The 19,063-nt window shown below is 38.7% G+C and overlaps 1 protein-coding gene across 1 annotated transcript in view; it reads left to right on the top strand.

Moving 5' to 3' along the window:
* The window catches only part of EIF2AK3 (eukaryotic translation initiation factor 2 alpha kinase 3), a 63,364-nt gene that overhangs the window by 27,336 nt on the left and 16,965 nt on the right, over positions 1–19,063 (top strand). The window contains 9 exon segments of the mRNA XM_077766692.1: positions 4,554–4,748; positions 6,700–6,830; positions 8,875–9,109; positions 10,227–10,389; positions 12,283–12,423; positions 13,338–13,460; positions 15,070–15,290; positions 15,629–15,741; positions 19,044–19,062. Coding sequence (XP_077622818.1) covers positions 4,554–4,748; positions 6,700–6,830; positions 8,875–9,109; positions 10,227–10,389; positions 12,283–12,423; positions 13,338–13,460; positions 15,070–15,290; positions 15,629–15,741; positions 19,044–19,062 — 1,341 coding nt within the window.

The following is a 19,063-nucleotide window of genomic DNA, read 5'->3' as shown; positions in this document are numbered from 1 at the left end:
AGTTGTCTCTCTTTCTCCCTTTGTTTCTCCCCCAACCTCTCATACATACTTCTTTTCCCCTAAAACATTTGGAGATAAATCAGCTATCCATCATGGCCCTTTGCTCCTAAATACTTTAGTTGTATTCCTGATAGAGATATTCTTTTACATAATCACAGCATAATTACCAACATCATAATTTATATCGATACATTAATGTACCACCTGTATTTTTCAGTTTTATCAGTTGACCTAGTACGGGCATACCTCATTTTACTGTGTTTTTACCAATTGTGGGTTTGTGGCAACCCCACATTAAGCAAGTCTGTTGGCACCATTTTTCCAACAGCATTTGCTCACTTCTCTGTGTGTGTCACCACTGGAAATTCTCCCAGTATTTCAAACTTTGTCATGTACTTGTTACGGTGTTCTGTGATCAGTGACTGTGATTAGCTGAGACCTCATACGATGGTTAGCATTTTTTAGCAATAAAGTATTTTTTAACTAATGTATTATGTTATTTTGTAGACATAATGCTCTTGCACACTTAATAAACTACAGAGTCGTGTAAACATAGCTTTTATTGGCACTGACAAACCAAAAATTCATTTGACTTGTTTTATGGAGGTAGCCTAGAACCAAACTCACAATATCTCTGAAGGGTACCTGTGATATCTTTTATGGTGTCCTTTACCTCTAGCGTAGCCTCTGGTGTAGGGTCAGGTAGTACATCTATTTGTCCCATTAGACTCTTTTATCTAGAATTTTCTACAGACTTTGTCTTTTCTGACATTGACACTTTTGAAGAATACAATCTCTCTGCTGTTTTATTTAAAACAAATAGACATTTTTAGGGGCGCCTAGGTGGCTTAGTCGGTTAAGCGTCCGACTTTCGCTTAGGTCATGATCTCGCGGTTCATGGGTTCGAGCCCCGTGTTGGGCTCTGTGCTGACTGCCAGCTCAGAGCCTGGAGCCTATTTCAGAGTCTGTGTCTCCCTCTCTCTCTGACCCTCCCCTGGTCACACTGTCTCTCTCTGTCTCTCTCCTAGAAATAAATAAAAAAATATTAAAAAAAAATAATAAAACAAATAGACATTTCTTCATTTTATGATTAGCCAGTGCTTCCTGGTTATTTAGATGTGCATTCTTAGAGTACTGAGGAGGTGACGTGCCTCTCCTCTCTTAAGGTATCCCATCCATCACTTATTGATGGTGTTAATTTTGATCATCTGCTCAAGGTATTATCTAAGTTCTCCACTCTGTAATTACTGGAGGTCTTTTTGGTTTTGTTTCTATTTTTAGTTTCTTGTAACTAATAAGCAGTCCATGGGGAGACACTTTAAGACCGTGCAAATATCCAACTCCTCATCAAAATTTCCAGCTTCCTAGATTTAACACCATTGCTGAGTTCTGCTTGATGCAGTCTTTATAGCAGTGGTTGCACAATGCTCATTTTTCCAACTTCACCCCTCCCTTCGTATTTGCCAGTAGACACTTGGCATTTCATTCCTGGAAGAGCCCTCCCTTCTCCCCCATGTATTATTTATCTATTTTTTTACCAGTATGGCTCATCAATTCTTTTTATTTTTCTTCAGTACATTATAATTCAGTACTTAATTCTTTTGGTATTTCAATTGTTCCCGATTCCATCTGTGGTATTCTTCCATCTTTTTTTGAACACATCCTTACTCTCTAGAATAATAAGATTCTAAAGTCCTGACTTGTGCCCACCCTGCCCCAGCTCCAGAATCACATGTTTCTCTGAGGAGCCTTGATTCCTTTGGTGGGAAGTAGAATTGGATAACGCAACCCAGGCACTAGGTTTGGGTGTATTGCTTTCTCGGCCACTGTATACACACTTGTGTGAACGTAGAAATATTAGTGTATGGGGTCGGTATTTCTTAGAGGTGCAATGAACAGTTCTTGAGAATGTAGTGCTGTCTCAGTTCATAGTTACAGCAAAAAGTAAGGCACAGTACTAAGGAATGGGAAGTTTTTGGTCAGCAATCTTACACTGCTCAAATTTTCTTGGTTTTCAAAGCAAAAAACTAAGTGAAGCTAACTTGAAGGCCAGATAGGATTTCAGTGGGCAATTTTGGTACAGGAAGGTATTCCAGGAAGAAGAAATGACATTGACAATGACATGACTGGACAGTCAGAATAACAGATATGCTTTAAGTAGCGATGCCCAGTTTCTGCCCCTGTAGGGAATAGTGGAAGACAAGGAAGAAAAGGTTGTTTGAGGTCATGTTTAGAGGACTTTGAATGTCAGATTTAGGATTTGGGGTCTTTAATAAGATACTAGAGAACTGTTGAAGATTTTTGAATAGTGTCATAACAAGTTTAACTCTGACTCAGTGATTAATCTAGAAGATAAGTAGAGTTTAGGTTGAGGAAATTGCCAGTTAAGAACTGTAAAGAGGTTGTTATAATAGTTCAGACAGGAGGTACAGGATTTGAACTAGAAAATGAAAGAAAGAAATAGATTAGAATAGAGATTTTCTACCAGCCCTTTAGAATCAGAGAGTGTGGTGCCAAGCTAGAGGGAGGGAGGATGTGTGAGCACTTTTAGAGCCAGTAGGGACGTTTTCAAGTTTGTATCTCTTTAAAGATAGTTTGAGGAACAAGGAAGTACATAGAGAAATTTTGTTATAAAAAAGTTAAGGTCAACATTTGCTTGCAGTTTTGGTTTTTGTTTATTAAGCCCATACTTCTTTTTATATTCTCTCTTTCTAAAGTTTTGGGCCTGGATAATCAGGAAAACAGTTGTGTCATTAGCTGAAGTTAAGTCAAATTGCATATATTTTTAAATACCAAAAGGTCAGTGTCACAAAGCCATGCACTAATACCCTTTCTCAAGAAATAAGGTGTTCATGGGGCACCTGGGTGGCTTAGTCGGTTGAGCATCTGGCTTCAGCTCAGGTCATGAGCTCACGATTTGTGAGTTTAAGCCCCATGTTGGGCTCTGTGCTGACAGCTCAGAGCCTGGAGCCTGCTTCAGATTCTGTCTCTCCCCTTCTCTCTGCCCCTCCCATGATCGTGCTCTGTCTCTCTCTGTCTTTCAATGATAAATAAACGTTAAAAAGGAAGGAAGGCAAGAGAGAAGGAAGGAAGGAAGGAAAGAAAGAGAAGAAAGAGAGAAAGGAAGGAAGGAAGAAAGAAAGAAAGGAAAGAAAGAAAGAAAGAAAGAAAGAAAGAAAGAAAGAAAGAAAAGAAAAGAAAAGAAAAGAAAGAAAGAAGAAAGAAAAAGAATTCGTGGCCAAAAACTCGAGAGTTATCCTGAACTCTTTTCTTTTGCTTATACTGTACAGGGAGACCATCATGAGATCCTATGGGCTTTACCTTCCAGATCTGACACCCTGCAATACCTCTGGTGCTGTCAAGCTAATTGGAGCCATCGTCATCTCTTGCCTTCGGCTTGCTCCCCATGCCTCCATCCTTCCCGCTATAGTCTGTCCATCTTCCTTGTGCTTCCTCCAAGGTGAAGGGCATACTTCCACCTTATGGCCTTTGCAAAGGCTGTTCCCCCAGACGTCAGCATGGTTAACTGGCCCAAGTTTAGAGTTTGCTCAAATGTTACTTTCTCAGGAGGGTCTACCCTGAGCTCCCTATTGACAGTCCCTTCCCCTCCCATACACACATTTCTAGTCTCCCTTTATCTTGTTCTAGTACTTCCTATACTATTTATTACCTCATATGCTCTGATTATTCATTATGTTGTCTCCTGACACCAGAGTTTGAACTCTACAGGGCAGTGATTTTTTTTTTTTTCTCTCAGTGGTCTCTCCCAATCAACATACGCATGCCAGGCTCATTGTAGGTTCTCAATACACATTGGTAAAAGAAGGAAGGACAGCTAAAAGCATAAAATCTATAAGCTTTGTTACCAGGCTTCTGGCTCATAGCAGATTTGAGAACAGAAATAAAGGATGGGATACTGTTTGAATCAACCTGTGTTCTGTGGATCTGAGCCTAGGATAGTAATTGCCCTGGATAAAACAGGACTGGAAAATACTGCCATAAACTGTCCATTTGCTAAAAAACATATTGTGTATTAGCACATTAATTGCTATAACCTGTCCTTGAATTCACTTGATCACAGAACTCTCTTTTGGTAGCTCACTTACCATTATGGCACACCCACTACAAACAGAGTTTGAGGAAAAACCGTGCTGGAGCACTATGCATGGCCCCAGGAGAGATTGGCAGTGCTTTCACAGTGCTTTTGGTTGATGAATTGTGCCCCTCCACCTGCTGCTCAGAGGAGGCTAGGGAACATCAGTCTCAAGATTCCAGCTCTTGGTTACTCCTCATAAAGTTATGATCCCTTTTAAAATTCACCTGTTTGGGGGGCGCCAGGGTGGCTCAGTCGGTTAAACAGCTGACTTCGGCTCAGCTCATGATCTCGGTTTGTGCATTTGAGCCCCACATCAGGCTCTGTGCTGACAGCTCATAGCCTGGAGCCTGCTTTGGATTCTGTGTCTCCCTCTCTCTGTCCCTCCCTCGCTTGCTCTCTCTCAAAAATAAATAAACATTAAAAAAAAATGTAAGAACGCTTTTGCCTTCTGTTTTAGGTATTTGGGAATAAGATGATCATTCCTTCCCTGGATGGAGACCTTTTTCAGTGGGACCGGGACCGTGAGAGCATGGAAACTGTTCCTTTTACAGTTGAATCACTTCTTGAATCTTCGTATAAATTTGGAGACGATGTTGTTTTGGTTGGAGGAAAGTCTCTGACTACATATGGACTCAGTGCATATAGTGGAAAGGTGAGTGAAAATGTTGAATTATCTGGAGAGAAATCAATAAATAGGGCTAGTGGAAATAATTTTTTAAGCTATACTGTTACTGGTTGAGGTTTATTGTTATTTTTCCCTGAGGATATCATTTGTTTTAATAAAAGAACTATGAAGTAGAAAGGGCAGAATATTATTCAGAAAACTAAATGTATCCAAGACAACAAATAATCAGCAGATTCAGGAAGAGCAGGAGGAAGAGAATGAATCAATATTGTGTCAGTTGTGTTTTTCATACATTATTTTGAAATCTTCATGACATTCCTAGAAGTCACACATTTTTGTTTCCATTTAGACAGATAAGGAACCCTCCATATATTAATAATAATCCTGATAAGAATAATTGCTACTTATTTATGAAGAGGAAAGTTGTGCTTATTTTACAGATAAGAAAAAATTGAAACTTTTAGAAGTTCAGACATTTCCAAGGTTCAATTTGACTTAGGTCTGAGGATAGATTCTCTCTAACGTTAGGTTTCAGATTATAACCATCATCTGCTTCTAAGATTGGTCTTCCAATATAAATCTCTTATTAGGAGTAACTAATTAAAAACATCCTTTTTAGAAAGGTAAAATCTTGGGGCACCTGGGTGGCATAGTCATTTAATCATCTGACTTTGGCTCAGGCCATGATCTCACAGTTAGTGAGTTCGAGCTCCGCATCAGGGTCTGTGCTGACAACTCAGAGCCTTGACCCTGCTTCGGATTCTGTGTTTCCCTTTCTCTCTCTGCCCATTACGGGCTCATGCTCTGTCTTCTTTCCTTCAAAAGTAAAGAAACATTTAAAAAAAATTTTTTTTAAAGAAAGGTAGAACTCTTTTTTTAACCCTTAACCTTGATATGTGAATATTTTGTATATAGACTTATGACTAAAACAAGAATAGAAAAATGATCTTTTGCCCCTTGAGGTTTTCACATGTTAATGTTTCCTTACCTAAATGTTAGGCCTATAGCCCCCTCTTGCTCTTGCAGATGCTTCTCTGCCTTCTCTGCTACCTATATCTGCATTGTACCAAGGAGGTCTTGCGACCCTGTCTCCTTCAGCATTCTCATCTGTGAAACAGTGGGATGGAACCCCATCACCTGGTTCTCTGATTTGATGTGCTTCTACAAAATTCGGGTGTTCTAGCACATCTGCTTCCTTCTGTGAGGATTTTAGCTCAGACCTTACTAAGAGTCCTCTTTTGTCTTTCTAATGAAGGTTTGAAGGAAGTACTTTTAAATACTAGAGCTATTAAAAGAGGTTTAAGTCTTTNCTATCTCTCTCTCAGAAATAAATAAAACATTAAAAAAAAACCCACAAATACTTCCATCATATGGGAACTCTGAGGCTGAGTTTTTAATACACCTGGACTCTTAGGGGCGCCTGGGTGGCTTAGTCAGTTAAGCGTCCGACTTTCGCTTAGGTCATGATCTCTCGGTTTGTGGGTTCAAGCCCCATGTCGGGCTCTGTGCTGACTGCCAGCTCAGAGCCTGGAGCCTGTTTCGGATTCTGTGACTCCCTCTCTCTATGACCCTCCCCTGCTCACGCTGTCTCTCTCTCTCTCTCCTAAAAAATTAAAAAAAAAAAAAACATAAAAAAAAAATACACCTGGACTCTTATTAATGATATCATTGTTAAGATGACAACTCCTTATCTATTTCTTCTTGTGTCTCATCCTTGAAGATCCCCCAAATAAAACTAAAATTATCTAAATCCTTAAAATAAGGATTTTCCCTTAGTCATTCCTGAGGTAAATATTTATTGTTTCTTTGTGGTTCTAAATAACTCATTTTTGGAGTTCGTAGTCTAACTGATGCTTCTTAATTTGGGGTATTTCTGACAGTTCCCACAATTTGTTTTATAAATTACATAGATTCTTTTAATGTCTCCGATCTCCTGTAACTTATGTATTCTTTACAAAATGTATATCTGTCTTCTCAGGTGAGGTACATCTGCTCAGCTTTGGGTTGTCGCCAGTGGGACAATGAGGAGATGGAACAGGAAGACATCTTACTTCTGCAGCGCTCCCAGAAAACCGTTAGAGCTGTCGGACCGCGCAGTGGCAATGAGAAGTATGTATTCAGATAATGTGGCCATTGATCATTCATTCAGCAAAACCCAGATGTATCAGATTTTTTTATTTATGGAGATTTCCTAAACTATTTTCTTGCCCTAAAAACATACAACTCCTTTAAGAGAGAGGTAGGCCCGTAAATTAAAAATGGTCTCATAGGAGCCTCCTGGGTGGCTCAGTTGGTTAAGCATCTGACTCAGGCTCAGGCATGATCTCACGGTTTGTGAGTTTGAGCCCCACATTGGAGTCTCTGCTGTCACCGCAGAACCTGCTTCTGATCCTCTGTCCCCTTCTCTCTCTGCCCTCCCCCCCACACACATACACATGCCCTCACTCTCAAAAATAAACTTTTTTTTAATTAATAAATAAACGAAAATGGCCTAATGGTTTTTAACAACTCCTGAATCGAAACTCCCACCATATGCTTCAGGAGATGATAGCCAGAGGAAGGCCCTTACAATGAATGTAGCAACCTCACTGATCTTAGAGATCAAAGTTCTTTGAATGTGGAAAGCACTTAAGACAAAGGTGATGCACTTTATTTCAACTTGGGCCTCTTTGACTCTGTAGTTAATTCTCTCTAGTAAGTAGTTTCATATGGTGTTTGACCATTCATTTTTAAAATAACATTTTAGTCTGTTTTCCTAAAGTGTTAAAGTATAATTCATTTGGTCAAATGCCTTTATGTTTCCCTTTTCAAATAATGAATTCCTTACGTAATTTTTACATTGAACTATGTGATTAAAAAGTAAAATGTTTGGATTCCTTATGCTGGTCCTAAATCACATGATTGTTTTTTTTTTTAACCTACCTAATATTTAAATTTTAGCTTGCCTCCATAGTAAAAATAATTTGAGATCTCATCTTCATCTTTTGAAAGTGAACTAGACTTTCAGATATTATCTAATGTGATGCAATATAATTCAGTTTCCTTTCCTGTTTTCTCAAAATCGGTTAAGACTGTATTTCTGTGTTCACTGGACTGTGAGTAGGGCCTTGCATCTGCTGGCAATCTGACCTTCTTTTTCCTGATGGGATTTTGTTTCCTTTTTTAAAAAAATATCTTTAATGTTTGTTTATTTTTGAGGGAGAGAGAGAGAGCAAGCAGGGGAGGGGCAGCAAGAGGGGAACAGAGGATCCAAAGCGGGCTCTGTGCTGACAGCCACCCAGGTGCCCCTGGGATTTCGTTTCCTTAAGTGCTTGCTGGGTGTGCAGCCACCAGTAGGAACAGATGAGTGCTTGCTGGGTGTGCAGCCACCAATTGGAACAGATGTCCGTCTCAACAGAATTTTGAGTTACCAGAATAGGAAGAGTCTGGGGTCTAGGATCCATGTTCCCTAAATTTATTTTTTAATAGATGTCAGAATTATTAGGCCATTTTCTATCTCAGTGACAAGTCATTATATTGTCAAAAGTTAAGTGATCTGTATATTCATTATAGAAGAAGCCTTGTTACTGCCACTTTATAGATGAGGTCACTGAAATTCAGGAAAGGTTCAATGACTTGCCAGATCTCAGGAGAGGTTTGAGATTAGAGCTCAGGTTGTATGACCCTCAGGCTTAGTGCACTGAATCACATTGCTTTTTGGGGCTGTTTTCATATAAATACAAAACCGATGCATTTACCTTGCTATGTACATTGGTTTCATAGCACGAATTAATTTCTCTGCATTTGAATGAAATGTGCCCAGGCTTTAATTTAATTAAGAAAGCACATTGCTGCTGCCCTCATTTTAAGGTAACTTTGATGTGTCGTTGAGAAAATCGTTCTGATTTGGAAATGTGAACATTTGTTACTTTCTGAGAGAAAATCTGCCCCATAGCCATCGTCAGTTTACAACTCAGAACCGTTGTTTCTGGCAGATTCGTACAAAGTGATGCCCTCTTGTGGCGTAAACCAGCAAAGCACTCCCAGAAAATTGTATTACTCTTTGTCTCCTCACAAAATTTTAGTGTTTGCCTCTGGAATCTAGAGCAGTTCTTTATGATTTGATCCCTTTACATAAGTGTCAGTTTCTAAAACAAACCTTTGTAAATTTAAGGTGGAATTTCAGTGTTGGCCACTTTGAACTTCGGTATATTCCAGACGTGGAAACTAGAGCCGGATTTATTGAAAGCACCTTAAAGCCCAGTGGGCACAAAGAAGGGTCTAAAATTATTTCAGATGTGGAAGAACAAGAAGCCTCCATGATGGACACAGTGATAAAGGTGTCAGTTGCTGACTGGAAGGTTATGGCCTTTAACAAGAAGGGAGGACATCTGGAATGGGAATACCAGGTACGTACAACCACTGACAATTTATCAGTACGTTGGTTTCCTTTCCCAGTTTGACCAAACTTGTTGGGTAGAGGGAAATCTCTCATTGTAGACTCTCAACCTGTTCTCTATGCCTTAAGAAATGTGTAGCTCTACACCCGTTAGGATGGCTATTCTGAAAAAGACTCCAGAGAACAAGTGCTGGTGAGGGTGTTTGCACTCTCATGCACTGCTGCTCAGAGCGGAAATGCACAGCATATGGAAAACAGCATGGAGGTGCTTCGAAAAATTAAAACAAGATCTGCCATATGATTCAGCAATCCCATTTCCCAATATAGTCAAATGAAATCAGTATCTCGAAGAGATATCTGCACTGTCACATTCAGTGCATCATGATTCACAGTAGCCAAGATAGAGATGCAGGCTAAATGTCCATCAGATCAAGAAAATGGGGTGTGTATATATACATAGGGGAGTGTCACTCAGCCTTAAGGAGGGAGATCCTGTGAGATCGTGGCTGATTCTGGAAGACATGATGCTTAGTGAAATAAGCCAGTAATAAGCGCACAATCTTACATATGGAATTTTAAAAGTTGAACACACAGGGCAAAGACTAGAGTGGTAGTTGCTAGGGGCTGGGAAGTAGGAGAAATGGAGAAATATTGGTCAAAGGGTACAAAGTCTCGGTTATGCAGAAGGGATAAGTTCTGTGGACGTAAGTCATGACTATGCTGAATGATACTATATACTTGAAATTTGCTGAGAGTAGGTTAAAAAATTTTTTTCTTTGTTGAGGTATACTTGATAAATAAAAACGACATATTTGAGGTGTACAGTGTGATAATTTGATATACGTATATGTTGTGAAATGAGGGTAGATTTTAAATGTTGACGTGAACAAAAATAATGATGTGAGGTGATGGATAGGTTAATTAGCTTGATTGTGCTAATCGTCTCACAGTATACCATCAAAATATGGCATTGCATACTATAAATATATACATTTTTATTTGTTAATTATCCCTCACTAAGCTGGAAACATTTTTTTAAAGTGTGATTTTTAAATGTCATTTTTAGGAGTTGAATTAAGTACATACTGCTGAGATGTATGTGAGATTTCTTTTCCGTTTTTGTTTAGTTTTGTACTCCCATTGCATCTGCCTGGCTGGTTAAGGACGGAAAAGTCATTCCCATTAGTCTTTTTGATGATACAAGTTATGCATCTAATGATGATGTTTTAGAAGATGAAGAAGACATTGTAGAAGCTGCTCGAGGAGCCACAGAAAACAGCGTTTACTTGGGTGAGTAGATGTCTCTTATCTAGTGACAGGACATAATGACGTTTAGGCTTTATTCCTGCATCGTTCCTTTCCATTTCAGGATGCCTATGGCAGTTGTAATTCCTAAGTACATTCTCTGGCTTAGGTTGCCCTTAAGATTTATACTTTGATTTACATTCCTGTTTTTTCCATTTATTCATTCTTTTTTTAAAAATTTTTTTAATATTCTTGAGAGAGAGAGAGAGAAAGACAGAGAGCACGAGTGGGGAAGGGACAGAGAGAGAGGGAGATGGACAATTCAAGCTATCAGTCGAATTCATAAACTGGGAGATCATGACCTAAATCGAAGTTGAACATTTAACTGACCAAGCCACATGTACCCCTTCCATTTACCCAATTCTGAAACTTTCAATTACTGTGGAATATTCTTTTCCTCTGAGACCTATGTTAGAAAGACTTAAAGGAGCGCCTGGGTGGCTCAGTCAGTTAAGCATCTGACTTAGGCTCAGATCTTGATCTCGCAGTCTGGGAGTTTGAGCCCCATGTCAGGCTCTGTGCTGACAGCTCAGAGCCTGGAGCCTGCTTTGGATTCTGTGTCTCCCTCTCTCTATTCCTCTCCTCTGCTCGCACTCTGTCTCTCTCTCTCAAAAATAAATAAACATTAAAAAAAAAAAGGCTTAGAAATGTTGCCAGGGCTCCTGGGTGGTCAGTTGGTTAAGTGTCTGACTTTGACTCAGGTCATGATCTTGTGGTTCATGGGTTCAAGCCCTGGCTTGGGCTCTCTGCTGTCACCACAGAGCCTGCTTTGGATCCCCTGACCCCTTTTTCTCTGCCCCACCCCTGTTAGAGTACGTGTGTGTGTGCGCATGTACTCGCTTTGTGTCTCAAGAGTAAGCAATTAAAAAAAAAGGAAAAGAAAAAAACCTTTAAAAAAGGAAAGAAATACTGCTGTCATAACAATATGCTATAAATTACTCATATATCCTCAGAGTCTAAAACTTTATACATTTGTATTACATCTGGATCAATTTGGTCCCCCTTAAAGATTATGTTTATTTTTTCTATCTATCTTTACAACTTACCTGAAAAATAATAACAAAATTCTGGTGTGCTTCTGGGTATTTGAAGGCCTCAACAAAATAACATTTGCAAACCTTTGGGTCTAATCATTTGCACTAGTATTGGTGGTGAAATATTCATAAAATTCTGTAAGCTCTGTCAATTTGCTATCCACTCCTGAATCTCCATGAAGTGCAAGAATTTGAAAGAATAACATGTCACATATGTTTTATGATAGTATTTAACTGACATGTTAGCAGTACCTCCAGAATTATAGGTGTTTAGTTTAGGTTTCCTTAAAAAAGTTACTTCATTTAAGCTATTAGTTTTCTAAGTGTACAGTGATTTTTAAAAAATTTTTTTAATGTTTTATTTATTTTGAGAGAGAGATAGAGACAGTGTGAGCAGGGGAGGGACAGAGAGAGAGGGAGACACAGAATTAGAAACAGGCCCCAGGCTCTGAGCTACCTGTCAACACAGAGCCCAACGCGGGGCTTGAACCCATGAACCGCGAGATCATGACCTGAGCCAAAGTCAGCTTAACCGACTGAGCCACCTGGGCGCCCCAACAGTGATTTTGTTTTGAACTTTCCTACTAGAAGAGTTTTCCAGTGATTACTGAAAATAATTATTCAGTGAAAATTATTGCAACTTGTATATAACTTTCCTCCTCTGGTTTTGTTTGGGTCATATTTGAGCGCTTCAGGCTTGGCTCTTCTTTGAAAAGAGTGTTGTAGCCCATGAGGAAATAACTGGAATCAATCTCACTTTATTAAATCCAAATGATCCTTTTGGAAAAAACAAATCCTTGGTGCTTGATTCTAAACATAATGAATACCGTTCTCATTGACTCAGGGATGTACAGAGGTCAGCTGTATCTGCAGTCATCTGTCAGAATTTCAGAAAAGTTTCCTACAAGTCCTAAGGCCTTGGAATCTGTCAACAATGAGTATGCAATTGTTCCGTTGCCAACAATCAAATGGAAGCCCTTAATCCGTAAGTGAATCAGGAACTTTTGTAATAGTCGTGAGGTGATCAGAGGCCTAATCGTGACTGTCTTTGTCCTGCTGTTGAATACCACAGAGATTGCAACGATTATGTGCTCTTTCTTTGCTGACAAACTAGGAAGGTATTTGAGATGTCAGTGAATTTTAATTGTCTTTGATTTCATTGAAACAACAGCTGCTTCCATAGAAATCAGTGTTAATAAAATATTTCTCCAGACAACAGAGAAATATTCTAACCATTCACTGATTGTGACCAAGTATTAGCTCTTAACATATTTATGTTAGGAATATTTATGAAACATCGCTTCTCGACCTTTTGGCTAAGGTCATGTGAAGAATATGTATGAAACATTATCTGGTCGGGGCGCCTGGGTGGCTTAGTCGGTTAAGCGTCTGACTTTCGCTTGGGTCATGATCTCACGGTTCGTGGGTTCGAGCCCCGCGTCGGGCTCTGTGCTGACTGCCAGTTCAGAGCCTGGAGCCTGTTTCAGTCTGTGACTCCCTCTCTCTCTGACCCTCCCCTGCTCACGCTCTCTCTCTCTCTCTCCTAAAAAGAAATAAAACATAAAAAAAAAAAAAAAGAAACATTATCTGGTCATTCCAGCCTATTCTTTGAGACACTTAAATGAGTTGAATGCAGAGATTAGGCCACCTACTTCCTTCAGTTTTCTTTCCAAAGCGTGTGCAGTTGTTTATCACGTATATCACATCCTATTTTAATTACTTGTTTAAATGACTCATCTTTTCTACAAGACTGTGCTTTTCAGGGGGAAGGAACTTTGAACCATTTGTGTGATTTATTTGAACAGAACTGTGGTTGAATATGTCTGTGTTTTGAATGAATGAGGTTCATGCAGTTTCACTGAAGTCTTAACATTTAAAGATTTTACCATTTTCTTTTAGATTCTCCTTCCAGGACTCCTGTCTTGGTAGGGTCTGATGAATTTGACAAATGTCTTAGTAATGATAAGTTTTCTCATGAAGAGTACAGTAATGGCGCCCTTTCCATCTTGCAATACCCATATGGTAAGTGTGATGAAGCTTGCATTAAAAATGTTGAGGTATTTAAAAAATTTATTTATTAATTTGAAATGAATTACTAGAATTCAAATGAAAGGTAGTCATTGGAAGGTAGAAAATAAAATACCTTGGGAGGCATAGTATGAATGGTGGCCAAGGGTGTGGGTTCCAGAGCTAGACTGTTAGGGTTCAAATCCCAGTTTTGCCACTATTACTAGGTTGGGCGCACCTAACTTATCTGCGTCTTCGTTCCTTCATCTGTAAAGCAAGAAAAGGCATCCTAATATTTATTTATTGGGTTGTTAAGAGGCCTAAATGAGAGGGGCGCCTGGGTGGCTTAGTCGGTTAAGCGTCCGACTTTCGCTTGGGTCATGATCTCGCGGTTCGTGGGTTCGAGCCCCGCGTCGGGCTCTGTGCTGACTGCCAGCTCAGAGCCTGGAGCCTGTTTCGGAGTCTGTGACTCCTTCTCTCTCTCCCCCTCTCCTGCTCACGCTCTCTCTCTCTCTCTCTCTCTCTCTCGCCTAGAAATAAAAAAAATAAAAAAAACATAAAAAAAAATAAAACTGTAAAAAAAAAAAAAAGAGGCCTAAATGTGAGAGAATGCACATACAGTCTTAGCCAGCACTGTGTCCTGCAGATAGTAAGTGTTCAATAATCTTTCATTCTGGTGATTAGCTCTTGTTTAGTCAAAAGCCTGTCATATAATCTGTATGATATCAGCCTGTATAATGAAGAAAGTAGGTGTTTCCCATAATGCTGTGTGAAATGCTATAAAATGAAGTGATTTTAATTTTATCCTCCGACAAGGGAAATTAGTGCAAAAGTAAGAGTAGGTAAAATTTGACATGAAATACATTCCTGGGCATTTAAAGTTAGGATGTATTTAGATATGAAAGTATTCCAAACAGTTATATATTAAGAAAAATTCTCAAATCTGCGTTAGGCAAAAGCATAGATTCCTCTTCAGTCACCCTAGAGGCTCAACTGGGAAGTTATTGTAGACTTTAAATGGACAAAAACAGAAGGCTCTGACCTAGAAACATCAGTCTTTATCTGATGCTGATCAAAACACAAGGTAAGAGAGAATTGTGTAGTCTATCCACATGGTACAAAATAGAAGCCAAAAAGATTGCTTTTGGCAATCTCATTTTGACAGCGTGAACTAAACCAATGAGCATGTCAGCGATGTTTTCTTCTCAGTTTGCAAAGAATGAGATTTACAAAAAATACGAATGGTATTTTATTGTTGTCTAAATGAAAGTAAAGTTTAAAATCCTTGGAGGAAGATTGTCTAACTCTTTCCTGAATTTAAAGAATTGAATTATTAATGAGGTAATGAATGGGTGGCCCTTTAAGTTTTCTTTCTAGCCTTATTATTCAGTACAGAGAAGATCCATGATACTTATGGAATAAAGTTAAATATGTTTGTGTAGGAAAAAAGAAAGAGTAGGGTCATAAGGCTATTGAAATGTGTTAAAGAAGAGATGACACTTTAATAAAAGGAATTAGTAATAGAAGTGGCAGGAAAATAGAGAATTTTTTAACAATCAAAGGTGGCTCTATATTGGCTTATCTTTTTAAAAAAAAACTTTTTAATGTTTGTTTATTTTTTAAGATAATGGTTATTATCTACCATACTACAAGAGAGAGAGGAGCAAACGGAGCACACAGATCACAGTCCGATTTCTCGATAACCCAAATTACAACAAGAACATTCGCAAAAAGGATCCTGTTCTCCTCTTACACTGGTGGAAAGAAATAGTCGGAACTATTCTGTTTTGTATTGTAGCAACAACTTTTATTGTGCGTAGACTTTTCCATCCTCACCCTCAAAGAGTAAGATATTTTTTAGAATTCTAATGTATTTCAAACAGTTGGGTGAATAATGTGGGGGGGTGGGCAGGGGAAAAAGGGGCACTGAATTTACTTAGGTTTACCATGAAATTATTATTGCCCATCGGCTCCTCTCCACTGGCCTACCACCCCTTCACTCCTCAACCCACTGCAATCTGACTTTCACCCCTACCATTTCACTTCCCACTGACCAAGGAAAGGCTGTATTTTGTGTTCTTAGAAGACTTTTATTTTTGTCCATAATGTTACCTTATAGCTTAAGATGGTTAGCTAACTTCAGTTCGGCTTTGATAGTGATTTTATTTCCCCTACCTTATCAGCAAAGGAAGGAATCGGAAACTCAGTGTCAAACTGAAAGCAAATATGATTCTGTAAGTGGAGAAGCCAAGGAAAGTACCTGGAATGACATAAAAAATTCTGGATATGTATCACGGTAAGTCTTACCATAAAGTAGGTATGTGTGTGGTACAGCATCTGGTGGCGACTGCTTGAATCAAAGAAGAAATGACTTCTAAACTAAGATCCTGTTTAACTTATTTTTTCTTAGTTTATTTATTTTGAGAGAGAGAGAGAAGGGGAGCACATGGGGGAGGGGGCAGAGGACCTGAAGCGGGCTCTGTGCTGACAGCAAAGAGCCTGATGCAGGGCTCGAACTCAAAAACAGCTAGATCATGACCTGAGACGCTTAACTGACTGAGCTACCCATGTACCTCTACCTTTTTTTAAATGCATGAATATCCAGGTAAATAAAACATGGATTTAACCCTCAAGTAACTTAAACTTATTCAAAGTGGTATGCACCCTAAGAAAGATAAAAATAGAGTGTTACAGAAGTTCAGAATTTCAGCCACCAAATTAAGTTCTTACCAGACAACTTAGCTATCGAGGGTTTACATGTACTGAGCTTATCATTAATAGTACCAAATTATTATTGTGTTATTAGAGTATGGTATAAATCTCTATATGTTACCTCATCCTCAATTATTTATTTCATCTTTATTCTGTCTAGAATAAGAAATAAAAAAATGGGGGGAAAGATACCAATAGGTCACTTTTAAAAATGGAAGAGGGAGGTGAGTCACCTAAAAATTAAGCAATTCAAATAATTTGAAAGCAAAATAAAAGAGAGAATCTGTTAGCATCCATCAGCTATGTAAGTTTTTATACTGTGTGGTACAGGGAATGGTACTGTGGTTCATTTTTTATATTACATGGTTTATCTCTACGTTTTCCCTTTGTTTTGATATCATACTTAACACTTAATAATATGGAGACAAGCAAGAGATATACACCCTCACTGTTCAGTACCTAGGGCAATGATTTGATGACAGAAAGATTGAAAATGCCAGCTAAAATATGTGATACTTGGACCTACTTGATCTACGGTCATCCATACTGTATTACGACAAATTGAGAGTTGACTGTAATCAATTTGTTTTAGCTACAAGTTTCCCAAAGGAGAATTTACTAGGTGACTAAGAAATGGCAAAGGCTTTAGTACACCACTAATAAAGATGCTAATCAATACGTCCTCGGCCAGCAACACCAGCAGGTAGAGAGAGGGATAGAATTAGGGACCCAACAGCTCTTCACCAGGTAGTCCACTACTGAAGCCATTCATTGTTCATTCAACATTTACTCTGAACAACTGAGTGCAGAACAGTGTTCCCAGGCTTTGGGAAAAATAAAAAGACTAGGCCTATCCTGGAGGGGCTTAAAATCTCTGAGGGAAGACAATACTGGGCAAAACGGAAACATACAAGAAAAAAGCCGTGAACTGTAAGTGACTCAGTATGGTTGCGATGGTTCTGTAAGTGGAGAAGAGGCTGTCATAAATGAGGTCACATTTTCATTGAACCTTAAATTGTGAGTAAGAAAGAATTAGGTAAACACAGGGAGGAATGGGGTATAGTAAATAAGCATATATCTGTAAGGCTATTGTGAAGAGAATTAGAATAATGTACTCTGAAATTGAATTAGACTTTATTTTCCTTTAACTTTATTCAATATGGTGAGTACAGCTGATTGTTTTTCAAGTACATGAGCTCTATAATAATACCAGTGTTTATTGGATGCCTAGTATATTGTAGGCATTATAAAGAACCTGAGCTCTGGGTTCAGTCATGAGTTCAAGACCCAAGTTGGTCATTTATCAGTTGAGACCTTCGGCAAGATGATACTTACATTTATAGAGTCTATAATCCTAAATAAGATGTGTCTCATTTCAGATGATATATTTGTTTTCGTATGGATGTTTTCTTTAATATAGGGCAATAAGCCAATTGGCCCTTCAGAAGTAGGGTGTGAATTTCATGGGCTTTGTAGCTGGGGAGATGGATTTGTACCGAAGTGCCTTGACTGGCTATTTTTAGAGATACAGAGTATTGTTCTTCATTCTCTGTGAAGGTAATTGGTCCATGGAGGATTTGGATCAATTGCCTCTCTCCTTAACTCCATGCTCTAGCCAGCTGAGCCAGCTACTAAATTAATAGGAGTGTGCAAATCATAAAGTAATAAACTTAGCTTTATGAGAGACACTAAAGATAATCTAATTCAACTACTCCCCATCTGGCTGGAAGAACAACTTCACAGCATGCATGCGTGCATTCATTTATTTTTTCATATATTGTTCGATAGATACTTGTTAGATAGACCTTCTGTTTGCCAGGTAAGCTCAGGCTCTGGAAATACAAAGAGAAACCAGAATGCTTTTCTGAATTCAAGGCGCCCACAATTCAGTGGCAGTGGGGAGAATGAACTGAGTACAAATAACTGCAAAATATCGAGATTATGTTTAAGTAGTTCAAAGTACTGCGTGCACAGTGCTATGAGAACATTAAGATGGGTGTGGGAAGGCCCTATAGCAGTGGCGAGATGAGTAGAATGAAGGAAAAACAAGAGTTTCGTTAAGTACAAAGAAGTAGGCCACCTTGGCAGAGCAAATAGCGGAAGCAGAAGCTCCCAAGTCATGAGACCTCGCGCAGGCTGGCTGGAACACAGCGAAGAGTGGCGAAGTCAGGCATGGGAGGGACACCAGGCTACCGTGTGCAGGTCGGCCTTTAAGTCACAGATGCTGAGTTAGCCGGTGATGAGCACACTGACTCAGGAGGCAACCAACCCAATTGCAGACAGCTTTGGTTCCTAGAAAGATTTCTGGCTTAAAAAAAAACAAAACTTAAATATAATAAGACTGATTACATTTTTGCCATAAAATTTACAGGCACTGACATAGGATTAAACTGTGTTTTTCTAATTGAGCACAGAATGCCACAGGAGGCAAAAGTTTAGAGAATTAAGGATGGAATATTTGGCAGGTGATGGAAAGTATCAGGTTAGATCAGTTGCATGGTTGCTATAAAAACAAGTGGTTAACAGGTGATTTCCCAATTAAACAGGAGCTTTTTTATTTTTTATAAATTTCCTCAGAAAAAATAAGAATGGGTTTGCTTCGTTTATATAAACAGAAGAACAAAGAATGCTAGTAGTAGAATTTAAACTACACTCTCAGGGCGTCTGGCTGGCTCAGTTGGTAGAGCATGAGACTCTTGATTTTAGCATCGTGAGTTCAAGCTCCTCATTGCGATTAGAGTTTAATCAAATAAATAATTAAAAATTTAAAATACTGCACTCTCTATTAAAATAAGTTCTATAACTATAAGATTTACTGAGTTTATATACTTTTTATACATCGTAAAATAAGATTATTAAATTTCCTTTTTTTTTTTTTTTTTAAAGATATCTATCTGATTTTGAGC

This window comes from Crocuta crocuta, unplaced genomic scaffold (genome assembly GCF_008692635.1).
Source record: "Crocuta crocuta isolate KB4526 unplaced genomic scaffold, BGI_CrCroc_1.0 scaffold275, whole genome shotgun sequence".
Classification (NCBI taxonomy): Eukaryota; Metazoa; Chordata; class Mammalia; order Carnivora; family Hyaenidae; genus Crocuta; species Crocuta crocuta.
The sequence above is the reverse complement of the archived record's forward strand: the minus strand, read 5'-3'. Positions and strand labels throughout refer to the sequence as shown.